The 20,191-nt window shown below is 34.9% G+C and overlaps 1 protein-coding gene across 4 annotated transcripts in view; it reads right to left on the bottom strand.

Moving 5' to 3' along the window:
* RICTOR (RPTOR independent companion of MTOR complex 2) overlaps nucleotides 1–20,191 on the bottom strand; it is a 123,806-nt gene that overhangs the window by 30,970 nt on the left and 72,645 nt on the right. For all 4 annotated transcript variants that reach the window (XM_032415165.1, XM_032415164.1, XM_032415166.1 and 1 more), the window contains 16 exons: nucleotides 16,218–16,285; nucleotides 12,697–12,764; nucleotides 11,672–11,754; nucleotides 10,446–10,533; nucleotides 9,094–9,184; nucleotides 8,918–8,984; nucleotides 8,701–8,781; nucleotides 6,592–6,692; nucleotides 4,436–4,601; nucleotides 4,029–4,130; nucleotides 3,866–3,912; nucleotides 2,288–2,423; nucleotides 1,693–1,892; nucleotides 1,324–1,450; nucleotides 581–745; nucleotides 299–375 (listed from right to left, as the gene is read on the bottom strand). In XM_032415165.1, coding sequence (XP_032271056.1) covers nucleotides 299–375; nucleotides 581–745; nucleotides 1,324–1,450; nucleotides 1,693–1,892; nucleotides 2,288–2,423; nucleotides 3,866–3,912; nucleotides 4,029–4,130; nucleotides 4,436–4,601; nucleotides 6,592–6,692; nucleotides 8,701–8,781; nucleotides 8,918–8,984; nucleotides 9,094–9,184; nucleotides 10,446–10,533; nucleotides 11,672–11,754; nucleotides 12,697–12,764; nucleotides 16,218–16,285 — 1,667 coding nt within the window. The remainder of the gene's footprint in view (nucleotides 1–298; nucleotides 376–580; nucleotides 746–1,323; nucleotides 1,451–1,692; nucleotides 1,893–2,287; nucleotides 2,424–3,865; nucleotides 3,913–4,028; nucleotides 4,131–4,435; nucleotides 4,602–6,591; nucleotides 6,693–8,700; nucleotides 8,782–8,917; nucleotides 8,985–9,093; nucleotides 9,185–10,445; nucleotides 10,534–11,671; nucleotides 11,755–12,696; nucleotides 12,765–16,217; nucleotides 16,286–20,191) is intronic.

A 20,191-nucleotide genomic window follows, 5' to 3' on the forward strand; every position in this document is an offset into this window, starting at 1 on the left:
CTTGCAAAAACACATGAATCCAATCACAGTAAAGAAAATGTCATGAAAATCATAAGGACACACAGAAATGTAAAGGAAACATTAAGGAAAACAATGAAAAACAATGAAACAACATTAAGGAAAACAATGAGTTTCAGTATTAAAGGATATCTAAGATTCCAAAATAGACCTCTTTCAGAAGTTAATGCTAAACTCTTTAAAGTGTTTCCTATTTGGATTTGAATCCAACTTTAAAACACACTGCTAAAGAGAACACAATAAAAAACATACCTATAAGAAAAATTTACTTAACATTTACCTCAGGAGGAGAAGCAAACCCTTGTCTCCAAGGTGGGATAAAGCTGGCTTCATCTGAATAAGAGCATGAAGATTGGCCTAAAAAAGGTAATTATTAGGCAAATTAACAATTGCAAAATGATAGTAAATTCTGTTTCCAAAACATCTGTATTAAGTACATTATAATTTCACATAATTTTCTATTAAAATTGAGTACTTTAATAATTAAAATTAATTTAATAATTAAAATACTTAAATAAAAATTCATGTCTAAGTATTTTATTATAAAATAATAAACCTTCACCTTATCTTCACATGCTTCATCAAGAATATCAAGAGCTTCAGAAGAAATAGTTTTGTTTTTATCATGTAGCTGGGTCACTAGTAATTCAATTCCCCAATTATTGAAGAATTCAACATTAGCTCTCAATAATACTCTTAAATGTTTTGTTGCATACAGCCTGCAGGCCTACAAAGATAAAGGAAAATATAAAAACAAACAAAAAAACCCCAAACTTCATGGATAGCCTATTTGGACTTTTTTGGGGGACAGTTTTGCTACTTGAAAATGGCAGAAAAATTGGAATTGTGGGTCTAGCCCCTGATACATTTTCTTAGTACTAGTAAATATTTCTGTTTCAATCTAGCTGCTTCTTCCCCTTCATAGAAAGATATGGGTACTGTATACAGTTCCTTGGAGGAACTACTTTTATTTTTATTTTTTTTAAAGATTTTATTTGACAGAGAGAGAGAGCAGGAGAGCACAGGCAGGGGGAGCAGCAGAGGGAGAGGGAGAAGCAGGCCTCCCGCTGAGCAGGGAGCCTGATGCAGGTTTGATCCCAGGACCCTGGGATCATGACCTGAGCCGAAGGCAGACGCTTAACCAACTGAACCACCAGGCGCCCCATGGAAGAACTACTGTTTTAGAGTAAACTCAAATTCCATCCCATATTCTTAGAATTAATAATTAACTTTGCTTGGCAAAATTTTATGAAGTATTGAACTAACTGGCTATAAAAAATATAGTTTTGTTGATGTTATACTCACATCAGTGGCTGCTGTAAGGATTTTGGAAAGGATGACTCTCGCCAATCCATCTCTGCTGTAGTCCAAGCTAGAAACGGTCAGTTTCAGTAAGTGATCTTGGTTTTTCAAGGAACAGAGATTAAGGAGACTAAAAAGAAAAAAAAGAAAAAAGAAACAAAAAGGATGAAAATATAAACAAGCATTTCTGAAAGAAAGCATTTAGTGACAAATATCACATAAAAAAGAGTCACAAAGCCATCAAGATAACTAATTTTTTTGTATTTTAATAAAATTTACCAAATACATGTACACAGAATAAAAAGCATACCATTTCAGACTACATTAAAAATAAAGTTCAGGAATATACTGAGACAACCTAGGGATACTTACCATTGAAATACGCTGCATTTTTCCAGCATTTTGACTCCATGAGGGTGGCAAGAAAGTGTTCCAATAAATAAAAAGTAGTGTTGACTAAGGGTAGTCAATAAACCATTATTTTGAAGACTTCTTTCAGGTTTCATGCCAGATGAGGCATTGAGCCATTGAACAATATCTTTTACTAGATCTTCTAAGTATCCTTGCCCATCCTAAAAGCAAATACACTGTAATATTACTGGAAAAGCACTTAGTGACTATAATTAGAAAATTAACTTTAATCAAATCCAAAAAACGTAATGATAATGATGAAGTTACTAATAACAGATACCAATCACTGAGTATGTTCTTTTAAATCTCATTCAACACAATGCTGCATAAAGATTATATTATCTTCCATTTTACAAAGAGAAAACCAGGTCTTCTATAAGGCACATACGTTGTCCAAAGTCACATAACTAGCTAGTGACAAGAGTTAGGATTCAAATCTAGGTCTGGGCTCACTCCCTATGTTTCTAAATACAACTATGCAGACTCAGAAATAAAAGGACGGGGGCAAGTTCAATGAGAAACATTTGCTCTGGAAAATATTCAAAGTGCTTATTACCTCTTCGGACTCAAGAAGAAATTCTGTAAATTGGCAACCCACAACTGTGAGCTGCTTGGACTTGGCAAAATCCAGATCCAGGTTGGCATATAATTTACTGCTGGGCTTGTAAAAGTAAAGTAGTCTTCGTACAAACCTAAGAGCAAAATAAAATTAGCAACAAAGTAAGAAATCAAAATTACTTTAAAATCTTAACCATAGCTTAAGATATATAATATGGTTTTGAATGTTTTGGATTTAAGCCATTGGAGTAAATGGCAAGGAATAAACACATCTGGTACATTACACACACACACACACGCATGCAAAAACAACAAAATACCAAAAATCAATAAAACACCTTAATTGTCAAGAATAGCTTGTGAAATAAGAACTTTATGGTGAGATGCCTGAAAGAAATAGTAGAGAACAAAGATACTAGCTGGAAAAATGCAGATATACAACATAGCCAGAATTAAGTTTGGATAAATACGAAGACACCTGAACATAAATTTTCTTTTACTGTATTTTGTGATAATCTTTGTCCCATGACTCTATACAATAATCCTATACTGGATAATTGTAAGCAAAATAAATCATACTACAATTCTGTCCGTTTTTCACAATTAGGCAAAAAGCCAAGCACAAAAGCTGCAGGTAAAATTTAGGCAACTGAATTCATGAGTAATGAACACAATTTCTATTTCAATGTTATAGCTTTCAACATTATGGGCTAAGCTTCCATTTAACTTAGTTCAGTTTAATTTCATGCACTACAATCCAATCCAATAATGCTGCCAATTCCAGGATGTGGAAAAACAAAGTTGAATGAGACTTCATCTCTGTTTTCAAGCAGTATGAAAAGTTGATGCTATGCTTCTTTATTCCAGTTTAAGTTTATATATGTTCCGTATAAACTTAATACAGATATTAAGTTAAATACCATGAGTAGATGAATACAACCAAATAAAAATGTTAAGGACATAAAATTTTTCAGAAACATGAAGGCCCTTTTACTGAATGAGATCAGTACTGGTAGTGGATTAGTCTAAACTCAGGATGAGGAAAAATGCACTGGGGTAATAGAGAACTACACAGTAGCTTGAAGTACTGTGTACGCCATGAACATTATTAGTATGTTTTATGAAAGGTATGGAGAACATCAACTTGGTTAAGGGAAATGTAAAGAGGAGGAAAAACGGCTAACCCTCCAAAGTCAGATGTAAATGCAAGTAGAAGTAGAATAGTAAAAATGGCCATCATTTTGGGAGGGAAACACTATGTCCTTATGTCATCCTCATACCTTAGGGCTAAGATTACAACATGGTTGACATTACCCCAATTTGAGAAACTTTTTTCTGAAGTACTTCATTTGTTCCAAACTAAAACCAGAATATAAATAACTAGGAAAAGAATTAGCGGATGCTTTTAGGTTGTAAGAGTATACACAAAAATGTATACATGTACCTACTGAATACTAACTATTAAAATGTATGTATGTATCTTTAAAATACCAATTATTACTTCTCACAGGTATTAGGCATAATATAATTCAAATCTAAGTTCTTTCAATTTAAATGCAAAACAGTTGTTACGTACCTGTGCAACTGTTCATCTTTATAGTTTCTTAGATTTACGTTTGGCCACTAGAAAAACATAATATGTTATATCATATATGTATTTATCAATTCCCAAAATATAATTATGATGAATTACAATGAATAATAAAATGAAGCCATAACCAAGAAGTATCTTGTCATACCTTAAGAATGGTCCCTATAAGATTCCAATTCCATTCAAGATTCTCTTTATGTTGAAGGACTTGGCTATCTCTAAGGTTCATTAAAAGAGCTTCCTCTGTATCCTAAAATCATCAGAAAGTAATAAGGAAAATTAAGGCAAATTATCTTCACATTCAGAAAACTAAGTTCAAATTTTAAAAATACAAAGAAAGATTTTTCATTTAAGGATGAATTAGCAAGGCTTTTTAACTTTAACAAGTTATAAAAACATAGCTCTAAACTGCCTAGTCATTATAAAACTAGAAAGCCATCTGAAAATCCATAAGCATGAATAAAACTGCTAACTCAAACATGTAGATGCATATTAAAATCCATCAGTTAAAAATTAGGAAACTAAGTTAAAAATTGCGACGTTTCATGTCAGTACCTTAAGAACAAATATATCTTTCTGAACTCGGAGATACTGATCCCGTTTCTGGTGGGTTGCAATTGCTTTCTGAATAATGTGATCTAAATGAAGGCTGTAAGGTTTAGGTCCTCGTTTCTTCATTTCATGGAAGCGTTTTAAACAATTCAAGGCTGCACTGGCTCGCCTAATTAAAAAAAATTGAATTAATTCTGTAGCAAAGCTAGCATAATTTTAAAGAGATCACTTTGGTAAATTACTCCAGTAAAATATATAAATTCAAGGCTAGAGATTGTTACTAAAAAGTAAATTATTTAATCAAATTTGGAACCACAAAGGAAAAAAAATCAAGAACACTGCTGATTTGTATGAAGAAACACTAATTATGTAGACCCAACTAAATATGTATTTACTAATCTTGTCTTCTGTGGTGGTGGGCACTTTTTGTATACTGGTTTTAAGAACTCCCAGAAAGTCAGAAACCAAGTTTTCTCTATTTTCTTATAGAAGTTTAAAAACTTGCTTTTCACATTTAAATCCTTAAACCAGCTGAAACCGATTTTTGTTTATGATATAAGGCTGGCATATTTCATTCCCCCCCCCCACCATGTGGATAACTGATTCCAGTATCAATTTGTACAGTCTCTATTTTCCCCCATTGATCTGCAACTGTTAATGGTATCCTTTTAAAACTTAGTTTTAATTCCTTGTTTGTGGTCCATAAAAGCACAGTTTTCAACAATCTGGTAGCAATCAAGTCTCAACTCCAGAACTTCTGGTAAAAACAAATCAGATTTAAAATTTTAAAACCTTGAGATGCTCTCATATTGGCAAGTACTGAAAGTAAAGAGAGCTTGCCGAGCTAAAAAAACAAAACCAAAAAACCATTATAAGATTATTATTGCTGAAATTTTGAAGGTAAATTTGAATTCTTGATGAACCCTGGAATTCATGGCCATAATCTGACCCAGAGAGGTTAGGTCTACCAGGCTTTGGGAAATCCATTTTTCCATCATGAAACTACTAAAATAAAAACTGAAAGGGGACCTGGCTGGCTTAGTCAGTAGGGCATGCAGCTCTTGATCTCAGGGTTGTCAGTCTGAGCCGCACACTGAATACAGAGATAGGTTGCTTAAATAAATGAACTTTAAAAAAAAAAAAAAAGGCTGAAAGCTATCATTACTAATGGAAGCCTAGAGTTAGAACTGAGATAATCCCTAGTAACTCTTCGTTTCGAATACAACTTCATTCTATTAAATAATAGTATATTTAATGGCAGAGTTAGAATTAATAGCATATTATTTACTTACAGTGAGGCCCATATGTGTACTTCTGAATTAATAAAGCTAACTAAACTTTTAAGAAATGTATACCTGTCAATAAAAATTCACAGTTCTGAATAGCTAATGAACTATATTTCACTAATATTACCAAAAAGAAGTCCAAATATAGATTTCTTTGATCATAATAGTTAGAATTAAAAAAAGAAAAAAAAAAAAAGGAAGGAAGGAAAGGAAAAAAACACCCCTGGCTTAGACATAATCTTAACCAAATGAAAAAGATTCCTATTAGGGTTTTCCAATCAAGCTTCTCCATCTTTACCTTGTAAATTACATTTTATTATTAGTACTGAAATTCCAGCAGAGCTACAGCTGTATTACCATTCCTTTGTTTATAAATTCTGTTTGCAATATCTCCTTCAGATTTAAGAGGTTAGCTTACTTCAATGCCTATAGTATGGGTTACTAAATTCTAAAATTTTTAATCACACATACAAAAGAATACATTGCTACTTTGTGCTTTATTAACTTGAAATAGTTTAGACATTAAAAAGCCTGAGTTGCTACTCAAAACATAAAATAGTCCAAAAAATTCTCAAACAACATTTTTAATGATGTGGTAGAAAGTTTATGTCCTTGTCCAGAAAAATGCTAGAAAAACTTGATTTTTCTAAGCTATAATACTCTGTAGCCTATATTAAATAATACTATCAATTTTCCTCTCCTCTGTAAGGCATCCCAAAAGAATTTCCAAAAAAAAAAAAAAGAATTTCCAAGCATAATCTACACACACACACACACACACACACACACACACAATTTTAAAAAGAAGAGAAGGTCATCAAAATGGGTATTAAATATACCAGGCACAGTCTTTGCTAGAGCTCTGATACTTACAGTCTCTTTTCCTTGGGGATATCAAAAGATGCAGCCATATTCATTAGGGTTGGTAGGCAGTGTAAATGATGGCTATGTGAATGAGGAAGAATTGTATTTGCCTAAAATGAAAGATAGTATTTTTTAAGAGTTGACAAATAGAAATACTTTGTTATAGATTATCCATAGATAAAATATTAAAGGTTTTACTCATGAAATGAACTTAATGATTCACTTTCCAATACAAACTTATTTATTATAATTTATCTTACCTACTTTCAACAAGGATGAGACAAAATGAAGATACAGACTCATATTACATTAATAAAACTCTGAATTTTACAGATCCTTTATTATAACATTAAATTATAATTTAAGTGGTAACTTAAAATTAATTTAATTACAATTAAACTCAATTCTTAAATGATCTCAAAGGATTACTTATCAAAACTTAGATCCAGTGCTATAATGTTACATTAATCCTGCTTTCCAAGCAAAATCCACCACTCAATCTGCTTTCTACCAATGAAGATAAGTAAATTAATTAAATGTGGAAGCCAGAAAATGAAAGCATAATAAGCAATGAACTAATACCACTATACTCAAAATGACCAGCTTTTATATTTCAAGGGAATCAAGAATTCTGGTCATGGAGGAAGGGAAAAGTGAAATTTATAAAAAAGATTACTTCATAAAGAGCAAATAATTCTAGATATTGATAACCTTACAGGAAATGATATATCAAGAATTAAAATAAAAGGGACGCCTCGGTGGCTCAGTCGGTTAAATGTCTACGTTCAGCTCAGGTCGTGATCCCAGGGTCCTAGAATTGAGTCCCATATCGGGCTCCTTGCTTGGCAGAGAGCCTGCTTCTCCCTCTGCTTGTGCTTGCACGCACGCGTGCGCTCTGACAAGTAAATAAAAATCTTAAAAAAAATTAATTCATTAAAAAAAAAATCAGATCTGAAGGGATGCCTGGGTGGCTCAGTCGGTTAAGCATCTGTCTGCCTTCGGCTCAGGTCATGATCCTACGGTCCTGGGATCAAGTCCTGCATCGGGCTCCTTGCTCAGTGGGGAGCCTGCTTCTCCCTCTGCGTGCCTCTCCCCCTCCTTGTGCCCTCTTCCTCTCTCTGACCAAATAAATAAAATCTTAAAAAAAAAAAAATCAGATCTGAAAATCTGCAGTATTACTTAATTCTTCCATGGATGGACTGAAGGAGAACAGAGGATATGGCTAAATAATTCAATGGTAAACAAGACAGTTATCATTAAACTCTGTTTAATTCTCTTTACCTCACTGAGACCAGCTGTTATGTGGAAAAACAAAACAAAACAAAACAAAATAGTAGGGGTGGGGAGGCTGAAACAACAAAAAGTACTCTCCCAGTAAGAGAAAATCATAAAATAATTTTAAAAGATCTGCCACAAGGTTATTTCTTCCTTAATTAGTTAAAATGGTTTTTATTTAGTATTCTATTAACGAACAGGTGATCTAGAAATAGGAATTCTATCCTGCAATCAGTTCTCCCATTGCTTGATTTGTTGGGAGTAGAGAATGGTCGGATCACTTTCTTAGCTCCTTGTTTCCAGAAGTTACTGATGTCATAAAATCAAGGCAAACCCCCCAAAAACAAAAAAGTGAAAAAAAAAACAAAACAAAAGAACTCACCTTCTAAACCTCAACTCACAAGTTTGCAGAGAATGTTTTCAAACAAGGGAGTTAAACTTCCAATTTTTTTCAGTTTTCTAAAATTCAGGCACTGATTGCCGTATCAATTCCACTGCTACCTGACTGAGTATCTAGTTTTGTAATTTCTTGCTTATTAGGCAGCAGGTCTTTCTGAGATATATTAAGATTTATAGGACTCAAAACGTCAACATAAAAGTGAGTATAAAAATATTCAGTACTTTTTAATTTTTACATGTTCCATTTATAAAACTAGCTATACCATATATACGCACATACTATATATACATATATGTAGAGATAGATACAAGGCATCAAGGGCTCTTTGCAATACAAACACTCAAAAAAAAGCAAATTTACTTTTTGAGATACTACAAAGTAACATTATTTTATAAATTAAAACATTAACGGTATGAAACATAATCAGAAGTTGCTCAACTTACCATATGTAAAAGCTCTCCCAAAAGGATGGTAGCTCTAACTGAGATATGGTCATCACTGTTTGTTATCACTTCAACCAAACCCTTTGAAAATAAAAAGAAAATATTATTGTTGCAAAATAGTAAGTAGGAACACATTTACGCATCATACATGCTTGTTGCTCTGAAAGAACTTTGTCAGAGAAAATTAAAAAAATAAAATAAGGTTTATAAGTCTTACCTCCAGAAGTCCATTACGAATAAATGCAGAGAGTATCAGTGCCAAATAATTATCCATGAGGTCTGGCCTAGAAATAAACACAGTACAGAAACAGTTTAGATAGTGTTCAATATGTTACATAATTTAACATAAAAACAGCAATTGTAATAAATTTGAACTATTCCTCTAAATCCTACCTGGATCTGGCACGATGAGGAAGAATAGTTTTTGCCTCAGCTGCTACAAAGCCATCTGAAAGTCTCCAACTGTCTTGGAATCTGCCTGGATCTAAAATAGTTAAAATTAGGTAGTTAGAAGAAAATGAGAAATCACTAAAACGCATCAGTTACCATCAGCTAGTCAGGCTATAAATAATGTTGTAAAATGTTGGTTAAAAAAACAGACTGAGGGGTGCCTAGGTGGCTAAGTCAGTTTAAGTGTCCGACTGTTGATTTTGGCTCAGGTCATGATCTAGGGGTTGTGGGACTGAGCCCCACATAGGGCTCCTGGCTTAGCGGGGAGTCTGCTGGAGATTCTCTCTCTCCCTCTGCACTGCCCCTACCCCCGCTAAAAAAAATAAATAAATCTTAAAACAGTGTTTACAAAAAAGACTAAAAAGGCATACAGAAAATAAATGATTTACTGATGTACACAGATCTAAACTTCTTTCATTTTGGGACTTAGGAGTCATTGGCTAAAATAAAATTATAGCGAGAATTAGATAATCTAATTTCTTTCTTTGTTTTTCTACTAATTTCACAGCTCATTTGCAATACCTAGGTGATGATATGAGGTTTTACTTTTATATTAATTTAATGCTATGATGATACAGTAAGAAAATGGTATGCAGCCATCAAAGAAAACGAAATCTTGCCATTTGCAACGACGTGGATGGAACTAGAGGGTATTATGCTGAGCGAAATAAGTCAATCAGAGAAAGACATGTATCATATGACCTCACTGATATGAGGAATTCTTAATCTCAGGAAACAAACTGAGGGTTGCTGGAGTGGTGGGGGGTAGGAGGGATGGGGTGGCTGGGTGATAGACATTGGGGAGGGTATGTGCTATGATGAGTGCTGTGAATTGTGTAAGACTGTTGAATCACAGACCTGTACCTCTGAAACATATAATAGATTATATGTTAAAAAAAAAAAAAAAAAGAAGATAGTAGGAAGGGAAAAATGAATGAGGGGAATCGGAGGGGGAGACGAACCATGAGAGACTATGGACTCTGAGAAACAAACTGAAGGTTCTAGAGGGAAGGGAGGTGGGGGATGGGTTAGCCTAGTGATAGGTATTAAAGAGGGCACATATTGAATGGAGCACTGGGTGTTATATGCAAACAATGAATCATGGAACACTATATCAAAAACTAATGATGTAATGTATGGTGATTAACATAACATAATAAAATAAAATTTAAAAAAAAAGAGAATGGTATTTAATATTTAGTTTAGTACTTTGCCTTTGAGGGATTCTGTGTATTAGCTAAACCATCTTAAAAATCACAGTATATGAGTAGATACAAATGGGCTTCAGTACTTACCTACACTGAGCAGTGCTTCTATGAATTCTTCAGTCACAACAGGTAGAGGAAGACGAAATATATCATAGAGCACTTCAAGCAGACCTCGCTGCAAGTGCAAATAAATACACTTCATTTATTTTTATGGAATGAATCTTCCTTTAAATTTAAAGATTTAAAACAGATGTTTTAAATGTCCTATTCACAAAAGAAAAACTGATAAAAACAGAGCTCCATATTTCCGAAACTTGCCATCTCAGGCCTACACTCAAGAAGAGATAACTACGGCGTGCTTACTACATACACGATTTAATCTTTTCAATTAATCTCTTATTATCCCCATTGTAGTACATATGGAGAAACAGATTTACAGGTTAAACGTAACTTGCCCAAGGTCATGGAGCTATAAAGACTAAAATCAGGAGTCAAAGCTCAGTGGGCCAGACTCCAAAAACCATGTTCTTTCACCATCTGTGAAGTAAGCAGTCAAGTGAATTGCCCCAACCTTTAGTTCCCTGCTTATAGATCCTTCCATCTATAATCATGTCCTTCCATTTCCATGGTCTAAAGGCTTTTCAGTTCACATTTTAAGCAAGGTACTCCTAGCTAGTATTTTCTTAATATTTTTCAACTCCAGCTTTGGTTCAAATAAAAAAAACAAGAAAAGTACAAACTATTTTTTTGAACACAAAACAAAAACATTTAAGTGGAAAAGAACCACTGAAGAGTTCATTTTTTTCTCTCCAATTTCAATTTGTTTTAGCTATTTAATATAAATTGCTATGTACTAATAATTTAGGACTATATCTAATAAATAAGCATATAAATATTAACAACTCAATTTTAATGAAAACCACCACTCATATTAGAAAAACATAAGTTAGAAAGCATAAGATACATAAATACTGTATTTACTTTTTACTAAATATATTTCTGTATTGCTTGAACCTTTTACAATGAGAATGCCCTTTTCTGTTTGCATTTTTTAATGAATAAAACATAATTTCATATTTTAATCCAGTTTTTAATTCAGCCATAGTTCCTAACAACATCACTATTTCAAATTATTTGTATTAGCCGCAGGGTTCAACTAAGTAGTAAATATTCATTAACGTATTTTTTTCAATGCTCTATGATACAGATGAACAATTCATGAGGAAAAAGCAACACCTAAAATAACTTTTTTTACAATTAATTTCCTCTCTTAAAAGTCTGGGAATGAAACAATTAGAGTAACTTTTGCCTACCCTTATTTCCATATTTGGTATACAAAGTACTCCAATTAGAGACTGGATCCCAGAGTTGCCAGGTTTACATAAATTAATAATACCTAAAGAGGATAAAAAAGAAAAAATCACTGATTTAAATTTCAAAAAAAAAATCTATAGCAATGTATTCATAATATAAAATCTGTGGTATTTCTCCAGATAACTCCAAAATTATGCTATTATTTGGTTATAAGTAACATTTCCCTACTGACTAGAGATTATAAGTAATTTTATCATTTAAATTGCTTCTTCTGCTTGTTGCATACCCAAAAAAGTTCATCAATCTGACTGCCTACTACTCCTGCTTGCTGATGTCTCAGGGTCAGAATACTGGAGAGAGTAGGACAACGTTCTGTCTCTCTTACCTAATACCTTCTTAACCTAAAATGAAGTGAAAAAATCTGCTTGGCATTTGTCTTTTGAAATTTTAAGTGGGAGAATTAAGTCAAACAATTTAAAGCACATTAATATCATGTCACAAAGGAAGATATGTGAATAGCCAATAAACACATACAAAATATTCAGTATCATTAGTCATTGGGTAAATCTAAGTAACATTCACAATCAGATACCATCACACACCCACCAGTATGGCTAAAATGTAAGAGGACATGAAATGTTGGCAAGGATGCAGAGCAACTGGAACTCATCATATACACTGATGATGGGAGAATAAAATATGTAAGTATTTTGATAAAAAGTCTGGCAGTTTCTTATAAAACTAAATATATATCCACCTTGTGACTCAGCAATTCCATTTGGGTATTTACCCAAGGCAAATGGAAAGCTCATGTCCACAGAAAGACTTTTTAATCACCCAGGTAAATCATTAGCACATTGACTTACAAATAGTCATTTTAGTAATTTTGTACAAATCCCTCTCACTCTAATAATAACATACAAAGTTAAAACTAGATTAACATCTAAATTAGATGCTGCAATAGTAATTTAACATTTGAAAAAATAATCAAGTTTTTCTTATTAAGCAGCACAGAGTAACTTACCTGCCCATGACCGGAATGTTGCTATGATTCCCATTTTACTAGCTAGAAACCTCGCTTCTCTGTCTTCTCTGGGGGGACGTGCACAAGGGGCAGAGATCAAAGAAATTAAATGTGAAAATAAAAAGTGAGATATTCCTCTACTGTATCAGGAAACAAAACTATCATTAGTTAACATTTAAATATTTGCATAGGAAATAAAACATGTTAAAAGAAGAAAAAAGGTCAGATCTACCTCAAAGAAAATTACCCAATTATATGCTGACCCCCGCCCCAATTTAAAATTCCCAACATAGTTTGGAGCGCCTGGCTGGTTCAGTCAGTAGAGCATGTGCCTCCTGATTTCAGGGTTATGAGTTCGAGCCCCACACTGGATGTAGAGATTACTTAGAAAAAGAAAGTAAAAATCTAAAATCCCCAACATAGTTTAAAATAAGTTATAAATTCCACTCTTCAATTTAGTTCTACTTTTCCTGCTCTTTCTGAAAACTATTCTTAGATACCTCATTAACACCTTTAATTGAGCACTACAGACAGCACCGCCCTATTTATTAATAAGCATCCTTGTCAAAAGGCTACCCCTTAGCAAAGAAAATTACCTCTTACTTTTACCACATGTATTCTTTTTTTTTTTAAGCTTATTTGTTATCTACATATGTAATCTCTACATCCAATGTAGGGCTCGAACTCATGACCTCAAGATCAAGAGTCACATTCTCTTCTCACTGAGCCAGCCAGGTGCCCTACCACATGTATTCTCTTGACTTGAAAATTCTTGCCCCCAAACTTATTTCAGCATTTCTTTTCTTTTCTTTTTTTATTTCAGCATTTCTAACATGCAAGCTCAACAATCCATATATTCACTGATATTATTAAATAACTAGATATTATTATCACCAGCTATTTTTTTCTAATTGTGTATCCAAATATCTCACCGTTCTTTCTTATGCAATAGTTTATGACCATTAATTAAGCAATAGAACTATTTATATTCATTAAGTATTTTCCACTGGCTTATGGCCAGTATCAATACTTAATAGCAATCTTATACTATTTATGCCACCTCAACCACCTCCATTCTCTCAACTGTCTTTTTCTGTGCTAGCTTTTTGTCTTCTCTAATAAAGTCCTTAACAATTGTGAGAATACAGAAATCCAGAGAACTGGGAAAGAAAAAACAAGAGGGGGTGGATTAAAAAAAAAAGACAGAAAATCAAGTTAAAGAACAGTGAGCAATCAGTCTGCAAAAGAAAAATTAAACACTTAAAAGGACATACTAACAAGCCACACTAAGCTCTACAGCATCAAATAAGTGAGAATATAAGAGAAACTAAAATGAGGAGATGGGGTGGTGGAAGAAATGAGAATTAGACAATTATGGGATAAAGCTTTCAGTGCTCCTTCTCTCAAAAATATTAGTGACAGGGGCACCTGGGTGGCTCAGATGGTTGGGCATCTAAGGCGCAGGTCATGATCTCCAGGTCCTGGGATCGAGCCCCACATCGGGCTCCCAGCTCAGCGGGCAGTCTACTTCTCCCTCTCCCTCTCTTTGCCTCTCCCCCTGCTTGTACTCTCTCTCAAATAAAGGAATAAATCTTAAAAAAAAAATGTTAGTGACAGGAGTGCCTGGGTGGCTCAGTCGGTTAAGCACCCAACTCTTGATTTCAGCTCAGGTCATGATCTAGGGTCATGAGATAGAGCCCTGCATCAGGATCCAGGTTGAGCATGGAGCCTGCTTAAGATTCTTTCTCTCTCCCTCTGCCCCCCCCTCCCCCCCGCTCATGCTCACTCTCTCTCAAAGGAAAAAAAAGAAAAGAAAAGAAAATGTTAGTGACATACTTACAGTAACTGCCTGGTAATCCATTCTCTAACCTATTTAATAAATTTGTAGTATTTTTAAAAAATCACTCCATTTTCCCTTGTTCCCTGGCCATAACGTACCCATGCTCCAGAAACTACCCATACTCCAGGAACTAAATGAAAGTAAAGTACAGAACCAAACAGATAAGGAAGGATTTTGGTGGAATGTACCTTCCCCCTCCAACTCTAAAAAATAGCCAGGCTCATCTCTCACTCATCCTGGTAGGCAGAATTCTAAAAATGTCCGCCATCCTCTCAAGATTCCATGCCCTAATCCCTGGATCCTGTGAATATGGTATCACTGCCATGATTGTGACTAATTTAATGTTATATAGCCTGGCAGACCTTAAAAGGGAGATCATCTGGTAGGCTTGATCTAATTGGAGCTTTCACTAGCTAGTGGCAGAAGAGAAAGAGAGATTCAAAGCGAAGGATTTGAGGAATTTCTGTTCTGTTTGAAGACAGAGGGAGCCACGTGCCAAGGAAAGAGGGTGGCCTCTGGAAACTGAGAGTAGACCCCAGATGACAGCAAGGAAACAGAGACCTCAGTTTTACAATAGCAATAAAGTAAATTCTGCCAACAACCTGAATGAGCTTAGAAATGGATTTTTCATCAGAACTTCCAGATAAGAGCTATGCCAGACTTCTGACCTACTGAACTGTGAGCTAATAAATTGATGTTATTTTAAGCTGCTACATTCATAGTAATTTGTCATCTAACATTGGAAAGTGCATTTCTCCCATCAATAAGGAGAATGTTAAGCGTCATCAGGAAAGCCAAGAAAGGGGCCTAAGAATCCCAAATCACAACTTAGTAGGGGTAAGATTTGAGAAGTCTAAAACAAAGAACACCTATTTTGATTTCTTAGCTCAGGTCATGGAATGTTAGGGTATGATCAGTCCACAGTGATAGAAATGATTAAAGATATAAAACCACTATTTTCCATAAAAATGAAAAACAACAAAAATATCCCCATTTCACAATATTCTAAAACTTAAGAATTTTAAATTATATACTATCAAATAAGTGCTTATGTCTGCAATCCAACAATCCCACTAGAAAAACACTTCACAGCACATTTATTGTAATAGCACCATCTGCAAAATCTTCACAGATACTGCATTAATACATTGATCCCTGAATCAATCTATAGTTATCCCAGAATACCTCATGAACATGTGCTTTTCTCTCCAAAAAGATAGTGAAAATTACCCTGCTTCATTTCTGGAAAACAACCTTTACCCCATCTCCTTTTATTTCCCCACTAACCTTCAAAATTCTACAGAATGTATCTTTCTGCTTACTCAGTTTAAGGCAGCTCTTTATTCTACTCCCTGCTGTTATTTCATTCTTTTAGTCTCTCAATATAATTATGCTAAAAATACATACAATAGAAAAATAATTAAAGATCTAGGTTTCTACTGCAGCCTATCTTACATTATTTTAAATAAGATTAATTCTGAGTCTTTCAATTTCTCATAACTTATTTTTAATTTTTTAAACCACAGCTAATTATATTATGAGAACCACAACATAACTATGAAATAGGAAATTAGCTTAAACTCACATTGCTCTGACTCTACATGCCATCAGGCAAATCTAAAAGCTTGAACAGCAACATACACACTTCCTTATAAAATTACTAGGAACAAATGGTACTTACTTGAGTTGTCCTTCAGCTGTATCTGGACTGTGTCTGTAGTGAAAATCAGTATAGGGTGCTAAAATTCGCTAATAAAAAAAAGGAGGAAAAGAAGAAGGAAAAAAAAGAGTCCTTATTATAAAACACATTCTTCCTGTAACAAGCTAAAATTAATTTAATTTCTCTGTATCTTTACTGGGTATGCTGTTTGAGAATTTAGTTCTTCAAACTCATCATCAAGTAATATATGAGTGATTTTTTATTTTAAGATTTTATTTATTTGACACAGAGAGAGAGAGAGAGAAAGAGCATGAGCAGGGGGGAGGAGCAAGGGGAGAGGGAGAAGCAGGCTCCCCACTGAGCAGGGAGCCAGATGCAGCCTCAATGCCAGGACCCCCGATCATGACCTGAGCTGAAGGCAGACCAGACTGAGCCACCCACGCGCCCAATTTGAGTGATTTTTTTAATGTACAAATTGAATTTCTGAACTTTTAAACTGAGGTATAACATATATATAAAACAGTGCACAAACCATGAATGTAAGGTTTGGTGTATTTTCTCAAACTAAGCCCATTCCTGTAACTAGCACCAGATGAAGAAAACATCAGCATCCGTAAAGCCTCCTTATTCCCTCTTTAGATTCAGTCACTACCTACCCCAAGATTATTATCCTGACTTTTAAAACCATGACTCAGTTTTGCTTGCTTTTGAACATTACTAAGTGGTTCTATTTTATAAATTACCTTCTCCTTTCAGTGCTAGTATAAAAAAATCCAAGTTATTTGGTGTATTGTCCTTGTATTCAGCAATCTTGCTAATAAAGTCACTCATTTTAATCTTTTAACTACTAAATCTCATTTGCCAACTCTCCCGCCGTGCCTACTGCATTACTGTGGTCTAATTTTTAATATTAAATATAATTTAAAATACATAAGACATTATTAAAATTGCTTTCGACAATCAGTAGTCTTTTATATTTAATCATATATTTGCCTTTTCTGTCATTATTCATTCCTTCCTGCATTTCCTTGTGTGTCTTAGATCATTTTCCCTCTGACTGCGGACTCCCTTTACTCTTTTATTCTTTGTGTGTCTCATTTTTTAAACAACAATAAATATTTATTATCTCATATGGTTCCTGTGAGTCAGGAATCTATGAAACAATATTTTCTAAGTAACCGATGTAAGATATTACAAAATCATGCATAGGTAAAAGGTAAAAGATCCCTTTTACCCATAAGTAAAAGATACTACAAAATCATGCATAGGTAAAAGATGCCTCACAGGATTCCTGTGAGGCTTAGCTATGCAGTTATGGTTTAGGGGCCCTCATTAAGATTGCAGTCAAAATACTGGTCAAGGCTACAGTCACCTGAAGACTTGACTGGAGCTAGAGGACCTGTTTCAAGATGGTTCACTCACAATGTGCTAATTGTCAGCAAGAGTTCAGCTCCTCCACACAGGTACCTCCCCTTGGGCCGTTTTAGTGTCTTCCTGACATAAGGACAAGTAATCCAAGAAAGAGTAGTGTGTGTTTGTTTTTTAAGATTATTTATTTATTTACTTGACAGAGAGAGAGACATACAGCGAGAGAGGGAACACAAGCAGGGGGAGTGTGAGAGGCAGAAGGAGGCTTCCCACAGAGCAGAGAGCCCTATGTGGGGCTCGATCCCAGGACCCTGGGATCATGACCTGAGCTGACGGCAGACGCTTAACGACTGAGCCACCCAGGCTTCCCAAGAGTAGTGTTTCTTTACATTCTGTTTGGTCTTTTTTTTTCTTAGTCTCAAAAAAGCTTTTATTTTACCTTTGTTTTTGAAAGACATTTTCTCTGGGTTAGGCTGGCATTTTTTCCTTTCAGTTCTCTAAAGATGCCACTTTACTATGTTCTAGTTTCCATGATTTCTGCTGGGCATCAGCTATCAGACATGTTCCTTTGAAAGTAATATGGTTTTTTTCCCCCCCTCGAGCTGTTTTCAAGATTTTTATTTATCTTGGTTTTCAACAATCTTACCATGATGTGCCTACATGTTTTCTTTGTATTATCTTATTCGGAGTTTTGTGAGCTTTGGGAGCATGAAGTCTCATCAGTTTTAGAAACAAAACTTCTAGCCATTGTCTCTTTGGATATTTGCAACCATTTTCTCTTTCTTCTCCAAAGACAAAATTATGTTTCATCACCTTTGTTGTGTTCTACTCATCCCTTTCTTTTCCCTCTCTATGCTTTACCCTGGATATTTTTATTGACTTTTCCTCTAATGTACTAATACCTTCTTGTCCAAAATTAATTTTTCATTGAGTTCAGAATTTCATGTATTATATTTTTCAGTACTGGAACTTCCATTGAAATCATCTGTGTATTTTTTTTTTTTTTAAAGATTTTCTATTTATTTATTTGACAGAGAGAGACACAGCGAGAGAGGGAACACAAGCAGGGGGAGTGGGAGAGGGAGAAGCAGGCTTCCCACGGAGCAGGGAGCCCGATGCGGGGCTCGATCCCAGGACCCTGGGATCATGACCTGAGCCGAAGGCAGACGCTTAACGACTGAGCCACCCAGGTGCCCCATCATCTGTGTATTTCAATTATCTAGTCAAATTCTCCATTATTTTCATCTATTTTCTTCCTTTTTTTCTTCATTTTCCTAAACAAATTAAGCATGGTTGTTTTATTTATTTATTTTTTTTAAAGATTTATTTATTTGAGAGTGAGAGAAAAAGAGAGTATGTGAACAAGCACAGGACAGGAAGGGCAGAGAGAGAGGGTGAGACAATCCTAAGCAGACTTTGTGCTGTGGGGCTCGATCCCACAACCCTGAGATCATGACCTGAGCTGAAACCAAGAGTGGGATGCTTAACCGCCTGTGTCACCCGGGCAACCTGCATGGTTGTTTTAGTCTTTCCCTCTAACTGCACTATCTGGATCACCTGTGGGCATGTTTCTATAGAATGTTTTTCTTTTGGGTGTTTAGTCAAATGGTCATATCTTTTTGCATGACATTCAATCAAATTAATAAGTGAATGTCGGACACTGTGAATATTATAAAAGGTTCCAAATGATGTTACCTCCATCAGAAATGGTTATCCTTTCCTCTGTTAGGTAGAATGGGGGGGGGGCTGATAATCTTATCCTTATCACCAACTGTGTTAAATTGAGACTACATTGTAATTTTGAGAAGACTGAGTATACCTTTGGTTTTCCTGTGTTCTTAAGTATAGTCTTCCAGGGCTTTCAATAGAGAGCTTAGCAAATATTTTTCTCTTAGCAATGAGAAACTGGTAATCTTTTCTACATACTTCTTAAGTTTTGAATTTAAATCTTAGCTACCCATCCAGAAAAGCTTCAGAATTTGGGATATGTCAAGAACAAGAAATCAGCTATGAAATACCCAGTTTTGTCATTTTAGTACCATACAAATGCCAAAAGCTCCTTTGGTTTTTCTGATCCCAGCAAAGGCCTACCGGGATTTTCAGTTTTTCCAATTATATATTGATCAATAAATGGCCCCAAGGAAAAAAGAAATTGCATATAACCAGTGTAAATTCACTACTTCTTTCGGGCCTTTCAACTGTTGCCCACGGCCCCTCCTAGGCCTTTGCATTCTATGCACTGGGGACTACAGCATATTCCACTGTGCTTTCCTCAGGTTTTGACATCTTGGCTTTTGCCCTGCACAGTCTTGTTTCAGCAAATACCTAAACGGGTACATCAGACTTAGTCTAGGGACTTTTCTTATCTCTAGGCTTACCATACCTGCATGACTGCCAAATACTCTGGTCTACTAGGCCCACATCATGTTCTTAGCCTTTAGCCTGTGCCCCAAATCTGCAAATGCCCCCAAGGGCATCTGTAGATATTCAGGGCAACTCTCAAAGACTCTTCCCTCTCGCAAATTTCACTCTCTCTGGCCCTTACTGCTTTCACAGTTCTATACTGCTTTAAATATATGACTTTCATAATTACCCTGCTTTTCTAGTTTCCATAGCAGATGCTATGA

Source organism: Phoca vitulina, unplaced genomic scaffold (assembly GCF_004348235.1).
Source record: "Phoca vitulina isolate PV1807 unplaced genomic scaffold, GSC_HSeal_1.0 scaffold17, whole genome shotgun sequence".
In the NCBI taxonomy this organism is placed as follows: domain Eukaryota; kingdom Metazoa; phylum Chordata; class Mammalia; order Carnivora; family Phocidae; genus Phoca; species Phoca vitulina.